The 27811-nt window shown below is 44.2% G+C and overlaps 1 protein-coding gene across 1 annotated transcript in view; it reads left to right on the plus strand.

Moving 5' to 3' along the window:
* Window positions 1-27029, plus strand: part of LOC106574007 (E3 ubiquitin-protein ligase RNF220) — a 49461-nt gene extending 22432 nt beyond the window's left edge. Inside the window, exons 2-13 of the mRNA XM_082962398.1 lie at window positions 6443-6569; window positions 7145-7167; window positions 7692-7772; window positions 12771-12814; window positions 13346-13433; window positions 14471-14573; window positions 15415-15498; window positions 15614-15669; window positions 16408-16498; window positions 24704-24812; window positions 25708-25782; window positions 26013-27029. Coding sequence (XP_082818524.1) covers window positions 6443-6569; window positions 7145-7167; window positions 7692-7772; window positions 12771-12814; window positions 13346-13433; window positions 14471-14573; window positions 15415-15498; window positions 15614-15669; window positions 16408-16498; window positions 24704-24812; window positions 25708-25782; window positions 26013-26084 — 953 coding nt within the window. The 3' untranslated portion in view covers window positions 26085-27029. The remainder of the gene's footprint in view (window positions 1-6442; window positions 6570-7144; window positions 7168-7691; window positions 7773-12770; window positions 12815-13345; window positions 13434-14470; window positions 14574-15414; window positions 15499-15613; window positions 15670-16407; window positions 16499-24703; window positions 24813-25707; window positions 25783-26012) is intronic.
* The last annotated feature ends 782 nt before the right edge of the window (window positions 27030-27811 follow it).

A 27811-nucleotide genomic window follows, 5' to 3' on the forward strand; every position in this document is an offset into this window, starting at 1 on the left:
ATAGTCTACAATATCAACAGTTCTGTCAGTCACCAATAATGATTTCCCTCAAATAGAGCATTAAACCCCCTAAAGTTTATTGATGCACCGGTGCGTCAATCTAAGATACATAACAAAAAAATCCCCATACTAATCCATCAGTTGAAGCTAGAGATATCAGTTTTTTTGCATTGGATGCGTCTCAATCCACCACATCCGGCAGTGTCGCAATTCCGCATCTGCAATGAAAGGTGGCAGAGCTAGAGTGGTGTTTGTCAGACCATGAGACATCCCGGAAATCAGTCTTCTCACGAAAACGTCTGTATTGTCCGACCGGTTTAACATACAATTATGACCCCCCCTTTGGAATGGGGAGATCGTCACGAACACGATGGTGTGCTCCGTTTTACTCTACAACCCCCGCAACTGTCATGGGACTCGTCTGAAGGAAACCAGTACCTGTTTTAAAAAACGAATGGAAGTATGGAGATTGAGTTTTTTATATCTCCAAGATTTAGGACAGACACTTCAAAACCTTGTTTCTTATGATACATTATTTGACTGAACTTTTTGCCGTTTAGGAATGTGTGATTCAGTGCGTTTCTATCAGCTTTAGTTGTGAAGGCCAAAGTCTATATGTTATCAAATCAGTTTTCTATATATTTTTTCTGATACCTAAAGGGGTCCTAAAATTGAAATAGCTAAATGATCCACAGTATGACCATGTTAAAACATTTACATATTTCAGCTAAGCAACCCCCTTCCCCCCAATGTCTTAGACTCTAAAGAATTAAAGCTGCAATAACTTTTTGGGCAAACCGAACAAATTCACATAGAAATTAGAGTTTTTTAACTAGGCAAGTGAGTTAAGAACAAATTCTTATTTACAATGATGGCCTACTGGGGAACAGTGGGTTAACTGGCTTGATCAAGGGCAGAACGACAGATTTTCACCATGTCAGCTCAGGGATTTGATCCAGCAACCTTTTGGTTACTGGCCCAACACTCTAACCACTAGGCTACCTGCTATTTCTATGCTTCTGGTTCTTAAGTTTTGTTTTTGTGACTTTTACTTTTGGTTTTGTTTACCAGCTTTAAAGAGCTGAAAATACAATATTTTTGATTATGGAAAAGATATTTCACGGCATTTTAGATTTACATTTTAGTCATTTAGCAGACGCTCTTATCCAGAGCAACTTACAGTAGTGAATGCATACATTTCATGCATACATTTCATTTCATGCATTTTTTTTTTTTTTGTTGTACTGGCCCCCCGTGGGAATCAAACCCACAACCCTGGCGTTGCACACACACCATGCTGGCGTTGCAAACACCATGCTCTATCAACTGAGCCACAGGGAAGCTTACAATGGTACAATGATTCTCTACACTATAGTTGTCAGTATCCCGGAGTCACCGCTTCAGAGTTGACGTTGAGACTGGTGTTTTGCGGGTACTATTTATTGAAGCTGCCAGTTGAGGACTTGTGAGGCATCTGTTTCTCAAACTAGACACTCTAATGTACTTGTCCTCTTGCTCAGTTGTGCACCGGGGCCTCCTGCTCCTCTTTCTATTCTGGTTAGAGCCAGTTTGCGCTATTCTGTGAAGGGAGTGGTACACAGCGTTGTACGAGATCTTCAGTTTCTTTGCAATTTTTCTCATGGAATAGCCTTCATTTCTCAGAACAAGAATAGACTGACGAGTTTCAGAAGAAAGTTCTTTGTTTCTGACCATTTTGAGCCTGTAATCAAACCTACAAATGCTGATGCTCCAGATACTTAACTAGTCTAAAGAAGACCAGTTGTATTGCTTCTTTAGCGCCTATGTAGATATTCCATCAAAAAATCTGCTGTTTCCAGCTACAATAGTCATTTACAACATTAACAATGTCTACACTGTATTTCTGATCAATTTGCTGTTATTCTAATGGGCATTTTTTTTTTAAATGTTCTTTCAAAAACAAAGACATTTCTAAGTGACCCCAAACTTTTGATCGGTAGTGTACATCATGAACCGTATGAGGTTTCCCATGTTATATCATTTGATTGTGAGGGATTAGACGGAAAACCCAATACAGTGTTTCTACAGCGCATTCCTCTCACATGTGTCTCCTATGAAAGCCCTTGGGAGATACAATCTATATTTTATTTATTTTGTGTTGATGTGCTTTCATATTTTTCTGTAGTCCATTTAATTTCCTCCTGACAACAACAAACCATATCAGAAATACTATTTTCCTTGTGACAGTGAACTTTGAATGATTTTAAGATCAGAAAATGGGATTTCTAGATTCAAAATAATGTACTAAAGGAACATTATGAAGGGAATTGTTGTTCCTTCTGTCCTGCCACATTCCCCAAAGATTTGGAGACAAACCATTTCCCCAGACAAGCCTCAATGTACAGCAGGTTAGAAATAGTATGGATGCGATTGTGGAGTCCAAAGGTTAAGGATGTAACCATAGTCACAAGGATGAGAGCGTAACCATGATGCCATACATGTTTCAAGTTTCAAGTTTTATTTGTCACATGCACATGGGACCGATGAGGGATGGGACCAGTGAGGGATGGGACCAGTGAGAGATGGGACCAGTGAGAGATGGGACCAGTGAGGGGATGGGACCAGTGAGGGGATGGGACCAGTGGGGATGATACCAGTGAGAAATGAGACCAGTGAGGGATGTAACCAGTGAGGGATGGGACCAGTGAGGGATGGTATCAATGGGGGATGGGACCAGTAAGGTATGAGAACAGTAAGGGGCCAGTGAGAGATGGATCTAGTAATGTGTAAGACTAGTGAGGGATGGAACCCGTGAGAAATGGGACCAGTGAGGGATAAGACCAGTGAGGGATAAGACCAGTGAGGGATAAGACCAGTGAGGGATAAGACCAGTGAGGGATAAGACCAGTGAGGGATAAGACCAGTGAGAAATGAGACCAGTGAGGGATGGGACCAGTGAGGGATGGGACCAGTGAGGGATGGGACCAGTGAGGGATGGGACCAGTGAGGGATGGGACCAGTGAGGGATGGGACCAGTGAAGGATGGGACAGACAGAGAATGAGTACATCACAGCCTGTTGTGTAACTAGCCTCAGACAGAACGTTAATACATCACAGCCTGTTGTGTAACTAGCCTCAGACAGAGTGAGTACATCACAGCCTGTTGTGTAGCTAGCCTCAGACAGAGAGTGAATACATTACAGCCTGTTGTGTAGCTAGCCTCAGACAGAGAGTGAATACATCACAGCCTGTTGTGTAGCTAGCCTCAGACAGAAAATTAATACATCACAGCCTGTTGTGTAGCTAGCCTCAGACAGAAAATTAATACATCACAGCCTGTTGTGTAGCTAGCCCCAGACAGAGTGAATACATTACAGCCTGTTGTGTAGCTAGCCCCAGACAGAGAGTGAATACATCACAGCCTGTTGTGTAGCTAGCCTCAGACAGAACGTTAATACATCATAGCCTGTTGTGTAGCTAGCCTCAGACAGAGAGTGAATACATCACAGCCTGTTGTGTAGCTAGCCTCAGACAGAACGTTAATACATCACAGCCTGTTGTGTAACTAGCCTCAGACAGAACGTTAATACATCACAGCCTGTTGTGTAACTAGCCTCAGACAGAGAGTGAGTACATCACAGCCTGTTGTGTAGCTAGCCTCAGACAGAGTGAACACATTACAGCCTGTTGTGTAGCTAGCCTCAGACAGAGTGAATACATCACAGCCTGTTGTGTAGCTAGCCTCAGACAGAGTGAATACATCACAGCCTGTTGTGTAGCTAGCCCCAGACAGAGAGTGAATACATCACAGCCTGTTGTGTAGCTAGCCTCAGACAGAGAGTGAATACATCACAGCCTGTTGTGTAGCTAGCCTCAGACAGAACGTTAATACATCACAGCCTGTTGTGTAGCTAGCCTCAGACAGAGAGTGAATACATCACAGCCTGTTGTGTAGCTAGCCTCAGACAGAGGAAATGCATCACATCCTGTTGTATTGAGGAGAGTGCTAACTCAGCCCCATATGCTGGTTTACTGCCCCAACCTGTTATTCGTGTGAGACCCCCCCCCAGACTGGAGCGCTGCTGAGGCTGACTGATGCTGACAGGGTTCATCTGGGACTGGGGAGAGGAAGAGAGGGAGGGGGAGGATGTACACAAACACACACACATTGACACACACTTCCATATTCAATTCTCAGCCATTAAAAGTGCATTTAGTATAGATAAAGACTCATTCTGGGTCCGGGAAACTGGCCCTTACTACTGGAGGCTGCCTGGTAGTGGCCTGCCAGACACAGGTGTCAGGATACTGAAACGGGGGTAGAGAGAGGTTCTAAAAACAGGGACAATAAACCACCTGCAAATCTAATCCCATTCCTCTTATCACGGCGCCATTCAGAGACACTTGTCTCTCCAGGTAATGTGCTTATGAATTCAATTTCAGCCTCGAGATTTCATTGTTTACTGACTCCCGTGTGTTTCGGGCCGGGGAGCGCTGAAGGCCCGCGAACGCTTGATGCGTGTCGGTAAAACTAATTTAGGCTTCGATGGGGGATGCAAAAAACCTCCGAGCAACACGGAACGACCTGTCTCTTTCCCAAGGACACTGAGCGTCTTTTTGCGATTTGCTGCCATGTGTTATTTAGCAGCCATTTTGTCCCTATTTGAGTCCTCATTAGTCGCTCATAACTCAGCTGATGTCAGAGGGAACGCCAACCTGCTCCTAGCATGCTGCACCGCATGTCTCTTGTCCTTTATGAGTGTGGCTGGTGTGCTGGACAATAGCTTCCTGAGGACAGAAGAGACAGTGGGGTACTAGACTTCATGCTTCAGGTCCCTAGGCTCTCAGGTTAGAAATAGCTAGTGTAGACCTGTGATACTTGGACTGTTTCAGTGTTTTTAATGGTGATGAGTAGGCTAATGAGCCTTTGTTTTTATTCATGTCAAATTTATTCATTTTCATTTATGTCACTGATATTGACCATGCTGTTTACTCCGTCATCGTTGGCTATATGACGAGGTTCTTGTCTGGTTGTGTTGAGATACAGAGAGAGATATGATGCAGACAGATGGCCTTACTTCTCTACATGTGATTGATGGCTTTCAGGAGTAAATTACCTCATCTACCTGGTAAAATGTTTATTTAGCATACCTCCCATCCTAGCTGTCTGCTTACGGCAGTAATCCAGAAGGGAAACCCAATGGGCTGGGTGGGCCTGGCTAATGTTCCCATTGACAGGCTATGATGCAGGCTCACTGACAGGGTGGTGCTGAGTGTGAGGGGGAGTGGGGTGTGTGAGTGCGTGCGTGCGTGCGTGTGTGTTAAACCTTATATTTATTTGACACAGACAATTCTAATGAAACTCTCCCCTCCTTACTCCGCCTTTTCTCCCTCTCTGTGTCAGTAGGTAAGGGTAATGTCCTGTATGACTCCCAGCCCCTCTCTGTGTCAGTAGGTAAGGGTAATGTCCTGTATGACTCCCAGCCCCTCTCTGTGTCAGTAGGTAAGGGTAATGTCCTGTATGACTCCCAGCCCCTCTCTGTGTCAGTAGGTAAGGGTAATGTCCTGTATGACTCCCAGCCCCTCTCTGTGTCAGTAGGTAAGGGTAATGTCCTGTATGACTCCCAGCCCCTCTATGTGTCAGTAGGTAAGGGTAATGTCCTGTATGACTCCCAGCCCCTCTCTGTGTCAGTAGGTAAGGGTAATGTCCTGTATGACTCCCAGCCCCTCTATGTGTCAGTAGGTAAGGGTAATGTCCTGTATGACTCCCAGCCCCTCTATGTGTCAGTAGGTAAGGGTAATGTCCTGTATGACTCCCAGCCCCTCTATGTGTCAGTAGGTAAGGGTAATGTCCTGTATGACTCCCAGCCCCTCTATGTGTCAGTAGGTAAGGGTAATGTCCTGTATGACTCCCAGCCCCTCTATGTGTCAGTAGGTAAGGGTAATGTCCTGTATGACTCCCAGCCCCTCTATGTGTCAGTAGGTAAGGGTAATGTCCTGTATGACTCCCAGCCCCTCTATGTGTCAGTAGGTAAGGGTAATGTCCTGTATGACTCCCAGCCCCTCTATGTGTCAGTAGGTAAGGGTAATGTCCTGTATGACTCCCAGCCCCTCTATGTGTCAGTAGGTAAGGGTAATGTCCTGTATGACTCCCAGCCCCTCTATGTGTCAGTAGGTAAGGGTAATGTCCTGTATGACTCCCAGCCCCTCTATGTGTCAGTAGGTAAGGGTAATGTCCTGTATGACTCCCAGCCCCTCTATGTGTCAGTAGGTAAGGGTAATGTCCTGTATGACTCCCAGCCCCTCTATGTGTCAGTAGGTAAGGGTAATGTCCTGTATGACTCCCAGCCCCTCTATGTGTCAGTAGGTAAGGGTAATGTCCTGTATGACTCCCAGCCCCTCTATGTGTCAGTAGGTAAGGGTAATGTCCTGTATGACTCCCAGCCCCTCTATGTGTCAGTAGGTAAGGGTAATGTCCTGTATGACTCCCTGCCCCCAGTGTGTCCAGTGTGCCATGCTGTGTTACCACCAGGTGAGCTACAGGAGCACATGGAGCAGGAGATGGGCAGACTGGCACAGTTACAAATCAGGTAGGCGTATAGAACAGATATGAGCAGGAGAATAGCAGACTGGCACAGTTACAAATCACACACACACACACACACACACACACACACACACACACACACACACACACACACACACACACACACACACACACACAGACAACACTAAACAACAACACTAAGCAACAATAAAAAACAACAATTAACACTAAACAACAACAAACAACACTAAACAATAAACAACACTAAACAACAAACAACACTAAACAATAAACAACACTAAACAATAAACAACACTAAACAATAAACACTAAACAACACTAAACAACAATAAACAGTTTGAATATTGTAGCATTAGTTTCCTGACCCGCTTTAAGTGTTCCCTCTTTCTTCCTTTCAACAGTACTAATTCAGTGCAGAGGAACCATCCATTAGGAGCTACTAAGGTAAATAATAACGCACACACACACACACACACACACACACACACACACCTTTCTTTGACTCTGTCCCTGTCCTCTGTCCACAGACCCTCTCACTATCTCTGCACATTAAATGTGAGGGTGGGTCCCCCACCTCTCTCCCCTGCCCTCCTGAAGAGCCCCACTCAGACAGATACCAGGTAGGTTCTTCACTACAAAGACACACACACACACACACACACACACACACACACACACACACACACACACACACACACACACACACTTTTTTGAAGGTTCTTCAACTCTCCTTTTTCCACAGACGTTTCTGCGTGTGAGAACCAACAGACATACAAGACTGAATGGTATGTGTTCAGAAATACATCCGATTTCAAAGACAGCTGTTGTTGGTTCAGATGGGTGGGTTAGTTGGGTTACTGCTTTTGCATTGTGGTAATTGACTGTAAAATGATATTCAAAGGCCTATCTACAGCTACGATATATTATGGAGGACATTTTCAAGGGAGGAATGAAAATGGGAGCTTCTATCCTCCCTCTCCTGCATTGAAGATCAGTGAAACCCCACCGATCATTCAGAATGAGAAACTAGCCTGACTGACTCCTATGACCCCTGTCACTGAGAGCACGGTACCTTTTGACCTAGCACCCACACGAGCAGAGGATCTATTAACCCTTGACATTTAACCTCTTGATATGTTAACAGTCGATGACTGGTGCTACGCCAAACCCGCACCTTTAAGTCCCCACAACAGAAGTCACCTAACCCCAGACTGCAAAAGACCCGGTAAGAGACACAAGACACTATCTGGGCGACCTTGTATACCCCAATACTTATATTGAGTACTTTTCCCACCCATTATCACAGACTACACTCACTGACTATTTAGTTTATACATTATATATTTCGGGGAACAGACTTAGGACGATGTTCTACCATAAAACCATCAATGAATTTTACACAAGATAAAATTATTTCATACCTTGTAGGTTGTAGTCTGCTGATAGTTCGCCATATCTTACCTGTGTATCTTACCTGTGTATTTTACCTGTGTATCTTACCTGTGTATCTTACATATGTATCTTACCTGTGCACATCGTTTATAACCTAGTAGCTACTCTTGTATCAGTGCTTTGTCCAGTAGCCAGTAGAGAAACACACCATTCCTCTATCTCCAGTGTGTGTTGGCTTTGTTGAGGACTACTGACTTTTATTACAGATGATACAGTACAGTATAATGAATTTCTAATAAGGCGCTAGGGAGAAGATTGTTCTTCCTACTGTCATCCTGCTGAAACTACGCTCTCCTCTGTATGTTGTCAGGAACAACACAGGCAGGATGCAGTCAGGAACAACACAGGTAGGATGAAATCAGGAACAACACAGGTAGTATGCAGTCAGGAACAACACAGGTAGTATGCAGTCAGGAACAGCACAGGTAGGATGCAGTCAGGAACAGCACAGGTAGTATGCAGTCAGGAACAACACAGGCAGGATGCAGTCAGGAACAACACAGGCAATATGCAGTCAGGAACAACACAGGCAATATGCAGTCAGGAACAACACAGGTAGGATGCAGTCAGGAACAACACAGGCAGGATGCAGTCAGGAACAACACAGGTAGGATGCAGTCAGGAACAACACAGATAAGATGCAGTCAGTAACAACACAGGTAGGATGCAGTCAGGAACAACACAGATAAGATGCAGTCAGGAACAACACAGGCAGGATGCAGTCAGGAACAACACAGGCAGGAAAAACACAGGTAGGATGCAGTCAGGAACAACACAGGCAGTATGCAGTCAGGAACAACACAGGCAGTATGCAGTCAGGAACAACACAGGCAGAATGCAGTCAGGAACAACACAGGCAGAATGCAGTCAGGAACAACACAGGCAGAATGCAGTCAGGAACAACACAGGCAGGATGCAGTCAGGTAGGATGCAGGTAGGATGCAGTCAGGAACAACACAGGCAGTATGCAGTCAGGAACAACACAGGCAGTATGCAGTCAGGAACAACACAGGCAGTATGCAGTCAGGAACAACACAGGCAGTATGCAGTCAGGAACAACACAGGCAGTATGCAGTCAGGAACAACACAGGCAATATGCAGTCAGGAACAACACAGGCAATATGCAGTCAGGAACAACACAGGCAATATGCAGTCAGGAACAACACAGGCAGGATGCAGTCAGGAACAACACAGGCAGGATGCAGTCAGGAACAACACAGGCAATATGCAGTCAGGAACAACACAGGCAATATGCAGTCAGGAACAACACAGGCAATATGCAGTCAGGAACAACACAGGCAGTATGCAGTCAGGAACAACACAGGCAGGATGCAGTCAGGAACAACACAGGCAGGATGCAGTCAGGAACAACACAGGCAGGATGCAGTCAGGAACAACACAGGCAGAATGCAGTCAGGAACAACACAGGCAGAATGCAGTCAGGAACAACACAGGCAGAATGCAGTCAGGAACAACACAGGCAGAATGCAGTCAGGAACAACACAGGCAGAATGCAGTCAGGAACAACACAGGCAGAATGCAATCAGGAACAACACAGGTAGGATGCAGTCAGGTAGGATGCAGGTAGGATGCAGTCAGGTAGGATGCAGTCAGGTAGTATGCAGGTAGGATGCAGTCAGGTAGGATGCAGGTAGGATGCAGTCAGGAACGACACAGGTAATATGCAGTCATGAACAACACAGGCAGGATGCAGTCAGGAACAACACAGGCAGGATGCAGTCAGGAACAACACAGGCAATATGCAGTCAGGAACAACACAGGCAATATGCAGTCAGGAACAACACAGGCAGGATGCAGTCAGGAACAACACAGGTAATATGCAGTCAGGAACAACACAGGTAGGATGCAGTCAGGAACAACACAGGTAGGATGCAGTCAGGAACAACACAGGTAATATGCAGTCAGGAACAACACAGGTAATATGCAGTCAGGAACAACACAGGCAGGATGCAGTCAGGAACAACACAGGTAATATGCAGTCAGGAACAACACAGGCAGGATGCAGTCAGGAACAACACAGGCAGGATGCAGTCAGGAACAACACAGGCAGGATGCAGTCAGGAACAACACAGGCAGTATGCAGTCAGGAACAACACAGGCAGTATGCAGTCAGGAACAACACAGGCAGGATGCAGTCAGGAACAACACACGCAGGATGCAGTCAGGAACAACACAGGCAGGATGCAGTCAGGAACAACACAGGCAGGATGCAGTCAGGAACAACACAGGCAGAATGCAGTCAGGAACAACACAGGTAATATGCAGTCAGGAACAACACAGGTAGGATGCAGTCAGGAACAACACAGGTAGGATGCAGTCAGGAACAACACAGGTAGGATGCAGTCAGGAACAACACAGGTAATATGCAGTCAGGAACAACACAGGTAATATGCAGTCAGGAACAACACAGGTAGGATGCAGTCAGGAACAACACATGTAGGATGCAGTCAGGAACAACACAGGTAGGATGCAGTCAGGAACAACACAGGCAATATGCAGTCAGTAACAACACAGGTAGGATGCAGTCAGGAACAACACAGGTAATATGCAGTCAGGAACAACACAGGTAGTATGCAGTCAGGAACAACACAGGCAGGATGCAGTCAGGAACAACACAGGCAGGATGCAGTCAGGAACAACACAGGCAGGATGCAGTCAGGAACAACACAGGCAGGATGCAGTCAGGAACAACACAGGCAGGATGCAGTCAGGAACAACACAGGCAATATGCAGTCAGGAACAACACAGGCAATATGCAGTCAGGAACAACACAGGCAATATGCAGTCAGGAACAACACAGGCAATATGCAGTCAGGAACAACACAGGCAATATGCAGTCAGGAACAACACAGGCAATATGCAGTCAGGAACAACACAGGCAATATGCAGTCAGGAACAACACAGGTAGGATGCAGTCAGGAACAACACAGGTAATATGCAGTCAGGAACAACACAGGTAATATGCAGTCAGGAACAACACAGGTAATATGCAGTCAGGAACAACACAGGTAGGATGCAGTCAGGAACAACACATGTAGGATGCAGTCAGGAACAACACAGGTAATATGCAGTCAGGAACAACACATGTAGGATGCAGTCAGGAACAACACAGGTAGGATGCAGTCAGGAACAACACAGGTAGGATGCAGTCAGGAACAACACAGGTAGGATGCAGTCAGGAACAACACAGGTAATATGCAGTCAGGAACAACACATGTAGGATGCAGTCAGGAACAACACATGTAGGATGCAGTCAGGAACAACACAGGTAGGATGCAGTCAGGAACAACACAGGTAGGATGCAGTCAGGAACAACACAGGTAGGATACAGTCAGGAACAACACAGGTAGGATGCAGTCAGGAACAACACAGGCAATATGCAGTCAGTAACAACACAGGTAGGATACAGTCAGGAACAACACAGGCAATATGCAGTCAGGAACAACACAGGCAATATGCAGTCAGGAACAACACAGGCAATATGCAGTCAGGAACAACACAGGCAATATGCAGTCAGTAACAACACAGGCAATATGCAGTCAGGAACAACACAGGCAATATGCAGTCAGGAACAACACAGGCAATATGCAGTCAGGAACAACACAGGTAGGATGCAGTCAGGAACAACACAGGTAATATGCAGTCAGGAACAACACAGGTAATATGCAGTCAGGAACAACACAGGTAGGATGCAGTCAGGAACAACACAGGTAGGATGCAGTCAGGAACAACACAGGTAGGATGCAGTCAGGAACAACACAGGTAGGATGCAGTCAGGAACAACACATGTAGTATGCAGTCAGGAACAACACAGGTAATATGCAGTCAGGAACAACACAGGTAGGATGCAGTCAGGAACAACACATGTAGGATGCAGTCAGGAACAACACAGGTAATATGCAGTCAGGAACAACACATGTAGGATGCAGTCAGGAACAACACAGGTAGGATGCAGTCAGGAACAACACAGATAAGATGCAGTCAGGAACAACACAGGCAATATGCAGTCAGGAACAACACAGGCAATATGCAGTCAGGAACAACACAGGCAGGATACAGTCAGGAACAACACAGGCAATATGCAGTCAGGAACAACACAGGCAGGATACAGTCAGGAACAACACAGGCAATATGCAGTCAGTAACAACACAGGTAGGATGCAGTCAGGAACAACACAGGTAATATGCAGTCAGGAACAACACAGGCAGGATGCAGTCAGGAACAACACAGGCAGGATGCAGTCAGGAACAACACAGGCAGGATGCAGTCAGGAACAACACAGGTAGGATGCAGTCAGGAACAACACAGGCAGGATGCAGTCAGGAACAACACAGGCAGGATGCAGTCAGGAACAACACAGGCAGGATGCAGTCAGGAACAAGATGAAAAAGTTAAGTTGGTATTCTTCTGTGTTACGTTTGTTAGTGTGTGTGTGTGTGTGTGTGTGTGTGTGTGTGTGTGTGTGTGTGTGTGTATGCATTTGTGTGTATTCCGGTCTGTTTTTATACACAGTAGCCAACAACTCTGTCACATGTACCCCCATTGTCACAAAGCAGAAGCATCATCCCTCTACTTTAACTCCTTCCTTTGGGTCTTACTGTATGGCTGTGTTTACACTACAGTACCATGTATTGTACATTTACTCCCAATGGGGAATTGCACAGCCAATTGCTATTACCTAGCTCTACAGATATCTTCTAGCTAACCCTCTCTGCTCCCTGTCTGTCTCTCTGTGTGGGTTCTCTTTCAGTCAGGATCGGCAAGCTGAAGAGGAGGAGACCTTACGAGGGCCAGGTATGTTCCTAAATAGAAAATTGCGTTGTATTGTAGGCGACAGCAAGCCTAGCTATTCCTCATACTCTACTGGAGGTCTAAGAGAGATTGATGATGGATAGAGCAGGTGGTTGGTCTGGAAACAGGGCTACTGAAATAATCAGAGGTTAACAGCATGTTGTGCCCACCTGTGATTAAACTCCTGCTATTGTTTACTGCCCATTAGACTCAGTGTGTCCATGTGGAGAGGGCCTGCTTTTACAGGTTACCGTACCTCAGGTTACCGTACCTCAGGTTACTGTACCACAGTTTTACTGTACATCAGGATACTGTACCTCAGGATTCTGTACCTCAGGATACTGTACCTCAGGTTAATGTACCACAGGATACTGTACATCAGGTTACTGTACCTCAGGTTACGCCTCAGAGATACATCAGTAACAACCAAGGGCTATAAGATATGTATTTACATAGAAAAGTGTGTAGGGTGTGGAAAATTGTGTGTGTGCGTGCGCATGGCTGCATCATGCCTGTGTCTGTGTGTGTTTTCAGGACATTTTGTTGGACCTGGGGAGGGGGGAGGAGGAGTGGAGTGAGCGGAGGAGGATACGGATGACATCCATACTGGGAGGGTGTGAAGGTAAACACATCCCCCGTACCAGACCCTCTGACTGGGTCTTGGATCTGGTGCAGTGGGGTTGATAATGTGACTGAGTGGCAGTTAGAAAGGCACTGAACTTAACACAGTATACTCTATTAGCCTACCTATAAGGCTAAATTGCTTTCCCTTACCAACAGCAAAGCTCTACCTTGATTATATGGGTTGGCGATAGGGTTATACATTTCTTGTAACTTTCCCAAAATGCTCAGGTATTCCAGAAATCTTATTCTCTTCCAACCAGGATGTCTGGAAAACCTGGGAATTTGGGGAAAGTTAAGGGAATTTTTCAACTCTTGAAAAGGAGACATATGGTACATGTCAAGTCAAACAATGATAATGAGTGACAATGAGTTGGCATGACAGCATAGGTGACACAAATCACTTCATACATTTGGAAGTGTCACCTTTCAATGGCCTCAGATTAGCAAAAAAAGTCTCACCTCTCAATAGCCTTAAACATCTGCCCTTAACACTCGATAGTCAGTTAACACTGCCCACTATGTGAGAATGTGCTAGGTGAGTGTGAAGATATGGTGAGAGTGAAGATATGGTGAGAGTGAAGATATGGTGAGAGTGAAGATATGGTGAGAGTGAAGATATGGTGAGAGTGAAGATATGGTGAGGGTGAAGATATGATGGGGGTGAAGATATGATGGGGGTGAAGATATGATGGGGGTGAAGATATGGTGGGGGTGAAGATATGGTGAGGGTGAAGATATGGTGAGGGTGAAGATATGATGGGGGTGAAGTATGGTGAGAGTGAAGATATATTGAGAGTGAAGATATATTGAGAGTGAAGATATATTGAGAGTGAAAATTTGATGGGGGTGAAGATATGATGGAGGTGAAGATATGATGGGGGTGAAGATATGATGGGGGTGAAGATATAATGGGGGTGAAGATATGATGGGGGTGAAGATATGATGGGGGTGAAGATATGGTGAGGGTGAAGATATGGTGAGAGTGAAGATATGGTGAGAGTGAAGATAAGTCACAGAGTGTTATGACGACCTCAGGGTCAGTGTTTGTGAGCAGCAGCACGTCTAAGGAAGGCGGTGGTGACAGCGACGCTGACCTGGACAGGGATGGAGATGACACTCTGCATTATGGAAGAGTACAGTATCCTTTAAAACATATCAGATTTTATAAGATCTAATCATCAATCCTATGTTCTCCTCATTACATTTACATTACATTTTAGTCATTTAGCAGACGCTCTTATCCAGAGCGACTTACAAATTGGTGCATTCACCTATAATATCCAGTGGAACAACCACTTTACAATAGTGCATCTAAATCTTTTAAGGGGGGGGTTAGAAGGATTACTTTATCCTATCCCAGGTATTCCTTGAAGAGGTGGGGTTTCAGGTGTCTCCGGAAGGTGGTGATTGACTCCGCTGTCCTGGCGTCGTGAGGGAGCTTGTTCCACCATTGGGGTGCCAGAGCAGCGAACAGTTTTGACTGGGCTGAGCGGGAACTGTGCTTCCTCAGAGGTAGGGAGGCGAGCAGGCCAGAGGTGGATGAACGCAGTGCCCTTGTTTGGGTGTAGGGCCTGATCAGAGCCTGAAGGAACGGAGGTGCCGTTCCCCTCACAGCTCCGTAGGCAAGCACCATGGTCTTGTAGCGGATGCGAGCTTCGACTGGAAGCCAGTGGAGAGAGCGGAGGAGCGGGGTGACGTGAGAGAACTTGGGAAGGTTGAACACCAGACGGGCTGCGGCGTTCTGGATGAGTTGTAGGGGTTTAATGGCACAGGCAGGGAGCCCAGCCAACAGCGAGTTGCAGTAATCCAGACGGGAGATGACAAGTGCCTGGATTAGGACCTGCGCCGCTTCCTGTGTGAGGCAGGGTCGTACTCTGCGAATGTTGTAGGGTCATTGTAAGGATCCACCAATATGGCAGTACTATATAATTGTACATGGTTGCATGCAGTCCGTATGTTTCCTTAACATGGTGATCCAGATGTACGGAGGCAGACATCCCCTGTTCAGGGCAGGATCCTGGGGAGGTGGAGGAGAGGGAAGCACTGAGGGGGGCGCTTTTAACGTACGCACCACACCCTGTAGTCCCATGGCCTGTTTCTGTGTTCCATCACTACAGTCGTCATGCCTGTGTGGTTAGCATTGTCTGCATTAACTGTCTCATTGGTTTTGTTTCTCAGTGGTGGTACACTATCCAACAGAGGAACTCTGGAACATTCCAAATGGACAAATGAGGGTGAGAACAGCTACTGAGTTTGAATTAATTAATATTTAGTACCTATAATATAATTTGTTTGGTGCTGATATTTGTCCAATTTCATGTACATGTGTGTATTAATACGCTGGTGTGAATTGGGGTTCCTAAACTTTTTCACTCAGGGCCCTCTTCCAGCATTGGGGAACATCCAGCGCTATTTCTATAGGCACAAGCACTGTTCATGACAGAAATTGTTCACACCTCTCTTGTTGGTGGACAGACAATTTTGCAGTTTTAAAGCAAATTCCTGCAATTCTATACATTGTTGTCCTGGGGTGCAGATACAATTTTGCAGTTTTGAAGCACATTTTCTTGCAAATCTATACATTTTCCCATGTCTAATGTTTATTCATGTCATATTTGAGTGACTCAAACATTACAACAAAATCTAAGGCTAACGAACCTAGCTAAAAAACATCAGCTAACTTGGACTATTTGATCTGGACATTTCTGACAAGTTATACATAGTTATCTTATGATACACTACCCACATTTTGAAATGCCACCTTGTGCATTCTACTATTACAACTTTCAAGAGAAAGTTGAAAGCCAGACTGAGTGCCCTACGACACCCTTGTCAGCTCAGGGATTCAAACTAGCAACCTTTTGGTTATTGGTCCAACGCTCCAACCGCTAGGTTACCTGTCGCCATACTTCATTAATTGGATATTAAGTGTGGATGTCCTGATCTAAAATAATAGTCCTCTTTTGCTACAGGAAGTCCATCCACTAGCAACGGAGAGAGCAACAAACTGGACAACAGCATAGCCTCCCTACACAGGACCTGTAAAAATAGTGACATTGATATGTAAGTTCTGAAAGAAATGTCAAGTGTCAGCTGTGTAAATGTTCTACATTACCATTGACTTCATGATACTGTAAACCTTTCCAAAAATATAATTAAAAAGGTGTTGTTGGATATTATTCATCTTAATCAAACAGGTTTTTTACATGGACGATACATTGGATATAATATACTTTAAGACAAGTACTGGAAACAATGGCATACTATGAAAAATCTGGGAAACCAGGCCTGGTATTCATAGCTGACTTTGAAAAGGCTTTTGATAAAGTATGACTGGAATTTATATATAAATGCCTGGATTATTTCAATTTTGGAGAATCCATGGGTTAAAGATATGTATAGTAACCATAGATGTAAAATACTAATGAATGGCTACTTCTCAGAAAGTATTAAACTGTCAAGAGGAGTAAAACAAGGTTGTCAACTATCGGCATATCTATTTATTATGGCCATCGAAATGTTACCCATTAAATCAGATACAATATCAAGGGGTTAGAAGTCTAGGGCTTAAAAACAAAGGTGTCATTGTACGCTGATGATTCATGTTTTCTTTTAACCTCTATGGGACCGGCGGGACGAATTCGTCCCACCTACGTAACAGCCACTTGCAGCCTGTGGCGCGATTTTCAAAATCTTAAAAATCCTATTACTTCAATTTCTCAAACATATGACTATTTTACAGCCATTTAAAGATAAGACTCTCGTTAATCTAACCACACTGTCCGATTTCAAAAAGGCTTTACAACGAAAGCAAAACATTAGATTATGTCAGCAGAGTACCAAGCCAGAAATAATCAGACACCCATTTTTCAAGCCAGCATATAATGTCACCAAAACCCAGAAGACAGCTAAATGCAGCACTCACCTTTGATGATCTTCATCAGATGACAACCCTAGGACATTATGTTATACAATACATGCATGTTTTGTTCAATCAAGTTCATATTTATATCAAAAACCAGCTTTTTACATTAGCATGTGACGTTCAGAACTAGCATACCCCCGCAAACTTCCGGGGAATTCGCTAACATTTTACTAAATTACTCACGATAAACGTTCACAAAAAGCATAACAATTATTTTAAGAATTATAGATACAGACCTCCTCTATGCACTCGATATGTCCGATTTTAAAATAGCTTTTTGGTGAAAGCACATTTTGCAATATTCTAAGTACATAGCCCAGGCATCACGGCTCGCTATTTAGACACCCGGCAAGTTTAGCACTCACCATAATCATATTTACTATTATAAAAATGTCATTACCTTTTGTTGTCTTCGTCAGAATGCACACCCAGGACAGCTACTTCAATAACAAATGTTGGTTTGGTCCAAAATAATCCATCGTTATATCCGAATAGCGGCGTTTTGTTCGTGCGTTCCAGACACTATCCGAAATAGTAAAGAAGTGTCGCCCGCTTGGCGCAATTCCTGACAATAAAATTCAAAGTATTCCATTGCCGTACGTCGAAGCATGTCAACCGCTGTTTAAAATCAATTTTTACGTCATTTTTCTCGTAGAAAAGCGATAATATTCCGACAGGGAATCTCCTTTTCGGCAAACAGAGGAAAAAATCCCAAAGGCGGGGGCGGTCGGGGTCACGCGCATAAGCTAGTGTCTCTTGATGGGCCACTTGAGAAAGGCGATAATGTGTTTCAGCCTGGGGCTGGAATGACGACATTCTCTTTTTTCCCGGGCTCTGAGAGCCTATGGAAGACGTGGGAAGTGTCACGTTAGAGCAGAGATCCTTAGTAAATGATAGAGATGGCAAAGAAGTTCCAGAAATGGTCAGACAGGCCACTTCCTGTAAAGGAATCTCTCAGGTTTTGACCTGCCATTTGAGTTCTGTTATACTCACAGACACCATTCAAACAGTTTTAGAAAATTTAGGGTGTTTTCTATCCATATGTAATAAGTATATGCATATTCTAGTTACTGAGTAGGAGTGGTAACCAGATTAAATCGGGTATGTTTTTTATCCAGCCGTGTCAATGCTGCCCCCTAGGGAATTTATATATAAATGCCTGGATTATTTCAATTTTGGAGAATCCATGGGTTAAAGATATGTATAGTAACCATAGATGTAAAATACTAATGAATGGCTACTTCTCAGAAAGTATTAAACTGTCAAGAGGAGTAAAACAAGGTTGTCAACTATCGGCATATCTATTTATTATGGCCATCGAAATGTTACCCATTAAATCAGATACAATATCAAGGGGTTAGAAGTCTAGGGCTTAAAAACAAAGGTGTCATTGTACGCTGATGATTCATGTTTTCTTTTAAATCCACAATTTGGATCCCTCCATGGCCTCATAGAGATCTAGATATTTTTTCTAACCTCTGGATTACAACCAAATTAAGTGTATGTATTACGTATTATTACGCATTGGATAATTAAAAAATACCTATTTTACATTACCGTGTAGTTTACCAATGAAATGTTCTGACGGTGATGTGGACATACTCAGTATTCATATCCCGAAAGAAAGTAAATGTGAGTAGAAAGTTTGCAAAAATAGATAAGATCTTTCTAACATTGAAAGGAAAATGCCTGTCTATTTGTGAAAAAAATCACCCTGATTAACTCTTTAGTCATATCTCACTTTACCTATTTGCTTATGGCCTTGCCTACACCTAGCGACTTGCTTTTTGAAATTATATGAGCAAAACTTATTCCATTTTATTTGGAACGGCAACCCAGACAAAATTAAACGGGCCTATTTATATAATGAAGATGAATTCGGATGGCAGAAATTATTAAATATGAAAGCATTAGACCTCTTACTAAAGGCTTCAGTCATACAAAAGTTATACTTAATCCAAACTAATTCTTTAGCAGATTAATAAGAACGTCTCACCCCATGTTCAAGAATGGCCTTTTTCACTTTATTCAGATTACAACATCTCACTTTCGGTGATTTGAAAATGAAATCATCTCCAAAATATAGCTATTTTTAACACAAGCCATAGAAAGTTGGTTGCAATTTAAATTTTAATCCACCAGAAAGACAGAACAAATAATACAACAAATATTATGGTTAAACTCAAACATACTAATTGATTAAAAAAAATATATATATTTTTGGGAAAAAAAAAAGAAGTATAATCTTTGTAAATTAAATCATAAATAGGACTGGTGGAGTTACATCACACATTCAGCTAACAAAAATATATGGAAATGTCTGCTCTACCCAAAATTACAACAACTAATTGCAGCATTACTGCAAAAATGGAAGAGGCAAGTGGAATGGGGAAAAAGTAAGGAACTTGTCTGTCGGCCCGGCATTAAAGACCAAAATTGCTTAAAGGAATTTGTGATAAATAAAAAAGTATACCAGTTTCATGTAAGGACCAACACATTTACATCTGTGCCATACAGATTGCAAAAAAGTTGAGAGATTTCCCAACTGATTCCATGGCACCTGGCATTGATTCCATGGCACCTGGCATTGATTCCATGGCACCTGGCATTGATTCCAAGGCACCTGGCACTGATTCCAAGGCACCTGGCACTGATTCCATGGCATATGGCACTGATTCCATGGCACATGGTTTATGAACTGATATGTAAAACTACGCCAGATTCAAAAGTTAGATGTTCTCAATTAAAATGATTATACAAATTTCGTGCAACCAGTAGAATGTTATATTATATGGGGGATACAATCATCCCAGCTCTGAAGATTTTGCTGCCAAGAGACAGAATCATTAGATCATTTGTTTGGGGACTGTCCATATGTAGCTTGTTTTTGGTCGCAGGTCCAGGAATGGCTGAAGATTTGCAAAATGCACTGCTGGGTGATTTGAAAAGTCATAGTCAATCAATAAAATAATAATACTTTTAGAAAATGTTTTATCTTTAATTTACAATCTGTAGAAACTATGAGAATAGAAAGGTTCAGAACTTTTGTGAAACATCACAGCGCAGTTGAAAAATATGGCAAAATATATGTACAAATGGATGGTGTTAAGAGATGGATGGGAGGGGTTGAGTGCAGCTGAAGGGTAGGACTAAAAACAACAAATAAAATAAAATAAAATAAGATCACATTTTGTTTGTCACATGCGCCAAATACAACAGGTGTAGAAAACATTGCTTTTTCTTTGCAACTCTGCCTAGAAGGCAGTTGCCTCTTCCCTGTTGACGTTGAGACTGGTGTTTTGAGGGTACTATTTAATGAAGCTGCCAGTTGAGGACTTGAGAAACAGATGCCTCACAAACTAGACACACTAATGTACTTGTCCTCTTGCTCAGTTGTGCACCGGGGCCTCCCACTCCTCTTTCTATTCTGGTTAGAGCCAGTTTGCACTGTTCTGTGAAGGGAGTAGTACACAGCGTTGTACGAGATCTTCAGTTTCTCGCATGGAATAGCCTTCATTTCTCAGAACAAGAATAGACTGACGAGTTTCAGAAGAAATTTCTTTGTTTCTGGCCATTTTGAGCCTGTAATCGAACCCACAAATGCTGATGCTCCAGATACTCAACTAGTCTAAAGAAGGCCAGTTTTATTGCTTCTTTAACCAGTAAAACATTTTTCAGCTGTGCTAACATAATTGCAAAAGGGTTTTCTAATTATCAATTAGCCTTTTAAAATGATAAACTTGGATTAGCTAACACAACTTGCCATTGGAACACAGGAGTTGTAACGGCTCTCGTCGGAATGAGTGGACCAAAGCGCAGCGTGGAAAGTGTTCATGATTTCATTTGATCAAAAAACACTCGAACAAAGTAACAAAACGAAAAGCCAACAGTTCTCAGGTAACAGAATACTAAACAGAGAATAACCTCCCACAAAACTCAGGTGGAAAACAGGATGCCTAAGTATGATTCCCAATCAGAGACAACGATAGACAGCTGTCTCTGATTGGGAACCACACTCGGCACAAAAACATAGAAAAAGAAAACATAGATATTCCCACCTGAGTCACACCCTGACCTAACCAAACATAGAGAATAAATAAGATCTCTAAGGTCAGGGCGTGAGTACCCCCCCCCCCCCCCCAAAGGTGCGGACTCCGGCCACAAACCTAAACCCATAGGGGAGGGTCCGGGTGGGCATCTCCACTTGGTGGAGGCTCTGGTGCGGGAGGCTCTGGTGTGTGATGCCAATCCCCCTCCGTTGGGGCTCCCCCCACTTTCGTGGAACCGGACCCTGGATCGTCGCCGGAGGAACCGGACCGTATATTGTCGCCGGAGGCTCCGAACTGCCGGCCGTCGCTGGAGACTCCGGACTGCCGGCCGTCGCTGGAGACTCCGGACTGCCGGCCGTCGCTGGAGACTCCGGACTGCCGGCCGTCGCTGGAGACTCCGGACTGCCGGCCGTCGCTGGAACAGGTCTCACCGGACTGTGGAGACGTACTGGAGGCCGGGTGCGTGGAGCAGGCACAGGGCGTACCAGGCTGGAGAGACGCACTGGAGACCGGGTGCGCGGAGCTGGCACAGGATATACTGGGCCGTGGAGGCGCACTGGAGGTCTCGAGCGTAGGGCTGGCACACCCAGTCCTGGCTGGATGCTCACTTTAGCCCAGCAAGTGCAGGGCGCTGGCACAGGGCAACTGGGCTGTGAAGGCGCACTGGCGACACAGTGCGTAGACCTGGCGCAGGATATCCTGGACCGAGGAGGCGTACTGGAGACCAGGAGCGCTGAGCCGGCACAATCCGTCCTGGCTGAATGCTCACTTTAGCCCGGCAAATGCGGGGCGCAGGCAATGAGCGCACCGGGCTGTGAATGCGCACCGGAGATACGGTGCGCATCACCGCATAACACAGTGCCTGACTGGTCACACGCGCCCCACGGTAAGCACGAGGACTTGGCTCAGGTCTCAACCCTGACTATTTGATTATTTTGTGTGATTTTGTTGTCAGCACATTCAACTATGTAAAGAAAAAAGTATTTAATAAGATTATTTCTTTCATTCAGCTCTAGGATGTGTTGTTTAAGTGTTCCCTTTATTTTTTTGAGCAGTATATATATATATATATATATATATATATATATATATATATATAATATATATATATATATATATATATATATATATATTATCAACCCATGGAGGTCTGGATTTGGAGTCGTACTCAAAATTAAAGTGGAAAACCACACTACAGGCTGAGCCAACTTTGATGTAATGTCCTTAAAACAAGTCAAATGAGGCTCAGTAGTGTGTGTGGCCTCCACGTGCCTGTATGACCTCTCTACAAAGCCTGGGCATGCTCCTGATGAGGTGGTGGATGCTCTCCTGAGGGATCTCCTCCCAGACCTGGACTAAAGCATCCGCCAACTCCTGGACAGTCTGTGGTGCAACGTGGCGTTGGTGGATGGAGCGAGACATGATGTCCCAGATGTGCTCAATTGGATTCAGGTCTGGGGAACGGGCGGGCCAGTCCATAGCATCAATGCCTTCCTCTTGCAGGAACTGCTGACACACTCCAGCCACATGAGGTCTAGCATTGTCTTGCATTAGGAGGAACCCAGGGCCAACCGCACCAGCATATGGTCTCACAAGGGGTCTGAGGATCTCATCTCGGTACCTAATGGCAGTCAGGCTACCTCTGGCGAGCACATGGAGGGCTGTGCGGCCCCCCAAAGAAATGCCACCCCACACCATGACTGACCCACCGCCAAACCGGTCATGCTGGAGATGTTGCAGGCAGCAGAACGTTCTCCACGGCGTCTCCAGACTCTGTCACGTCTGTCACGTGCTCAGTGTGAACCTGCTTTCATCTGTGAAGACCACAGGGCGCCAGTGGCGAATTTGCCAATCTTGGTGTTCTCTGGCAAATGCCAAACGTCCTGCACAGTGTTGGGCTGTAAGCACAACCCCCACCTGTGGACGTCGGGCCCTCATACCACCCTCATGGAGTCTGTTTCTGACCGTTTGAGCAGACACATGCACATTTGTGGCCTGCTGGAGGTCATTTTGCAGGGCTCTGGCAGTGCTCCACCTGCTCCTCCTTGCACAAAGGCGGAGGTAGCGGTCCTGCTGCTGGATTGTTGCCCTCCTATGGCCTCCTCCACATCTCCTGATGAACTGCCCTGTCTCCTGGTAGCACCTCCATGCTCTGGACACTACGCTGACAGACACAGCAAACCTTCTTGCCACAGCTCGCATTGATGTGCCATCCTGGATGAGCTGCACTACCTGAGCCACTTGTGTGGGTTGTAGACTCCGTCTCATGCTACCACTAGAGTGAAAGCACCGCCAGCATTCAAAAGTGACCAAAACATCAGCCAGGAAGCATAGGAACTGAGAAGTGGTCTGTGGTCCCCACCTGCAGAACCACTCCTTTATTGGGGGTGTCTTGCTAATTGCCTATAATTTCCACCTGTTGTCTATTCCATTCGCACAACAGCATGTGAAATTTATTGTCAATCAGTGTTGCTTCCTAAGTGGACAGTTTGATTTCACAGAAGTGTGATTGACTTGGAGTTACATTGTGTTGTTTAAGTGTTCCCTTTATTTTTTTGAGCAGTATATATATTAAAATATATATATATATATATATATATATATATATATATATATATATATATATATATATATATATATATATATATATATTTTAATTTTGTGACCTAGATCTCTCTTGCATGTGTCCTGTATATGCAACATAAATATACACATTATTCACAAACTATCATGGGAAGCACAAGTAAGACAACACAAATCACCCAGAAAAACAGTTACATTCGTCCAAAAATAAGTCCCCAATCAATACTTGAATTACCCAAACGGCACCAGAACATCAAGATGAAATGTATTTAGAACTTTGTTCCAGCAATACGCTGCATTAACTCCATTCAGATTTACCTAGCACGGTGGAGACCCTATGAACCTCAAGAGTTAACCAATGAACGAGTTAGGCATAAGTCCAGCTAAACTCATACAGGACGACTCGTTATGCCTGTGGCGAGCCTGTAGTGAGCATGTGGTGAGCCTGTAGTGAGCCTGTGGTGAGCCTGTAGTGAGCTTGTGGTGTGTGTGGTACTTGCCCTCCCACTCTCTCAGCTCACCTTCCTCTTCCAATGATGAATGAGACAGTGAAGGCTGCCTATGTGATTGCAGCTAAATGTCATGCGCCGTGTTCATGTTGGCCAGCAAATCATTTAATCTGTCTTTGAGTTATGAATAACTGTCTGGCATCTTCTTCTCCTGTCCCCCTCACTCCCCTCCTCTCTCTGTGTGCGTGGTGCGTATGTTCAGGGCCTCTGAGGATTCTGGGCTGACGACGTTGGATTCACTAAGAAGTCGTATACGGGACCTAGAGAAGCAGATGTCCAGAGGAGATGGACACAACTGTCTTATCTGTAGAGTGAGTGTATAGCCTGAGTCCCAGTCTGTTTGTGCTGTCATGCCAACTCCTTGTCATTGTTTAGCTTGACAATGAGCAATGGAGTTGGGAAGATCTCTAACAGGTCTGGGACCAGGCTAGTGACTAGAGTTGGGATGGCAGGGTAGCCTAGTGCTTAGAGCATTGGACTAGTAACCGAAAGGTTGCAAGTTCAAGTCTCCAAGGTACAAATCTGTTGTTCTGATCCTGAACAGGCAGTTAACCCACTGTTCCTAGGCCATCATTGAAAATAAGAATTTGTTCTTAACTGACTTGCCTAGTTAAATAAAGTTAAAAAAAAAATTGTTGCACTGGGATCAAGCTAATTCAATAGAAATACTGAAGTGTATCTTTTAAGACATTTACATTCTATTCCAGAGTGTCTTACAGTAGAGAGTGGACACATATTCCTGTACTGGTTCCCCAGTACAGGAATAGGGCCACCCTTTGCCCTGATGACAGCTGGTTTTGCAAGTGCCATGCTCTACCAACTGAGCCACACAGAACCTTTCATTCAACCTATCAATAAGCATAGTTATGAATAGTTGAATTTCAGTATGGGTAAAATGGAGCCCCAAAGCAAACAAATATAAACATTTTGAACATTTGATTAAATCTGGACTGTTGAGGAATGTACCACAGCTAGGTCTCCTAGGTCCTTGTCTCACCTGTCCTCTCCAGCTGCACTGACACAGCAGATACAGGCACTTAGCACCATCTAGTGACAACAGTCTTTCATGCAATCGATACATTTAACACACAATGTGGAATGTGTTTCACTGTGTGTTGCTGCATGAGGCACTGTAATGTCATCCATACGCGTCGTTTTTCATTCTTTACATCTTCTATCTCCCCCCCTCTCTCTCTCTCTCTGTAGGACACTTACACAACACCCCTCACCTCCATCCAGTGCTGGCATGCCCACTGTGAGGAGTGTTGGCTCCGCACTCTGGTAAGATGTTTGTCAGATAATGCTATAAAGCTATAATACACATGACTCTATTGTATTTTTATCACGTTACCCCTGCTTTCTTCCCACATTTCCCTTTGGGGACAATAAAGTTTGATTGATGGTTACAGCCCATTCGATTTTTTTCATACAACACAATATAATGCACACACATTTCATACAGATGTTTGTTGAGCCCAAAGCAGTCTCAAATTGCTGTGTTTATGTCCTAGGGGGCTAAGAAGCTGTGTCCACAGTGTAACACCATCACTTCTCCTGGGGACCTGAGACGGGTATTTTTGTGACTGGGCAGGGCCAGAGAAGCACAGGCCCCTGAGGGGGCGGGACATCTGAAGTATTAACCTTTGATCTTTGAAAGGGACGTAAGGACAGCTGGCCTGTCAGAGATTACCCTTGTCTTTGCACCTTAACCTGCCCTCTAACCCCCCCTCCCAAACCAAGTAGGGGGCCACCCCATGACAAAATGCCATCCATGACTGGGTATTGCACAATGATCAGTCTTCATGTCATTTGACCTTTTAGGTTTGACATTTGACCTTTGCTTTGCCCACCTAGATGGCATTCATTTGTATCAAGCTCACCTCATCATTTAGTGAGCCAAGCCATTTCTAAGAGGAGGACTCTGTGCTCAATCCATTACAATTCGTACGTAAATGACAAGAACTAAAGTCATCTTAGTGCTCAGGCACTGAAAGAATGATTTAAAATGGCTTTAGATCAAAACAAGGTTGACATACTCTTTGGACTATAAACTATAAGCGGTATACACTTTTGAAAATAATAGTGGTGTCACGGGCATCAAAATAAGTAGACCAAGGTGCAGCGTGGAATATGTTCATCTTGTGGTTTAATGAAAGAATGAACACTTCACAAATTAAACAAAAATGACAGCAGACAGTTCCGTCAGGTACTTACAACTAAACGGAAAACAACTACCCACAAAACCCAAAGGAAAAACAGGCTGCCTAAGTATGGTTCCTAATCAGAGACAACGATAGACAGCTGCCTCTGGTTAGGAACCATACCTGGCCCAACACAAAGAAATACAACACATAGAATGCCCACTCCACACCCTGACCTAACCACATAGAGAAACAAACCCTCTCTCTCAGGTCAGGGTGTGACAAGTGGTCTGTTTATATCAAAAGAAAACACATGTAAATAGTTTTGTGTATGTTTGAAATTATGTACAGTATCAGTAAAAAGTTTGGACACACCTACTCAGTCAAGTGTTTTTCTTTATTTTTACTATTTTCTACATTGTAGAATAATAGTGAAGACATCGAAACTATGAAATTACACGTATGGAATCATGCAGTAACCAAAAAATTGTTAAACAAATCAAAATATATTTTATATTTGAGATTCTTCAAAGTAGCCACCCGTTGCCTTGATGACAGCTTTGCAGACTCTTGGCATTCTCTCAACCAGCTTCATGAGATAGTCACCTGGAATGCATTTCAATTAACAGGTGTGCCTTGTTAAAAGTTAATTTGTGGAATTTCTTTCCTTCTTAATGCGTTTGAGCCAATCAATTGTGTTGTGACAAGGTACGGGTGGTATACAGAATATAGCCCTATTTGGTAAAATACCAAGTCCATATTATGGCAAGAACAGCTCAAATAAGCAAATAGAAAAGACAGTCCATCATTACTTCAAGACATGAAGGTCAGTCAATCCGTAAAATGTCAAGAACTTAGAAAGTTTCTTCAAGTGCAGTCGCAAAAACCATCAAGCGCTATGATGAAACTGGCTCTCATGAGGACCGCCACAGGAAAGGAAGACGCAGAGTTACCTCTGCTGCAGAGGATAAGTTCATTAGAGGTACCAGCCTCAGAAATTGCAGCCCAAATAAATGTTCAAGTAACAGACACATCTCAACATCAACTATTCAGAGGAGACTGCATGCATCAGGTCTTCATTGTCAAATTGCTGCAAAGAAACCACTACTAAAGGACACAAATAAGAAGAGGAGACTTGCTTGGGCCAAGAAACATGAGCAATGGACATT

The sequence above is a fragment of the Salmo salar genome, chromosome 16 (genome assembly GCF_965601325.2).
Source record: "Salmo salar chromosome 16, fSalSal1, whole genome shotgun sequence".
In the NCBI taxonomy this organism is placed as follows: Eukaryota; Metazoa; Chordata; class Actinopteri; order Salmoniformes; family Salmonidae; genus Salmo; species Salmo salar.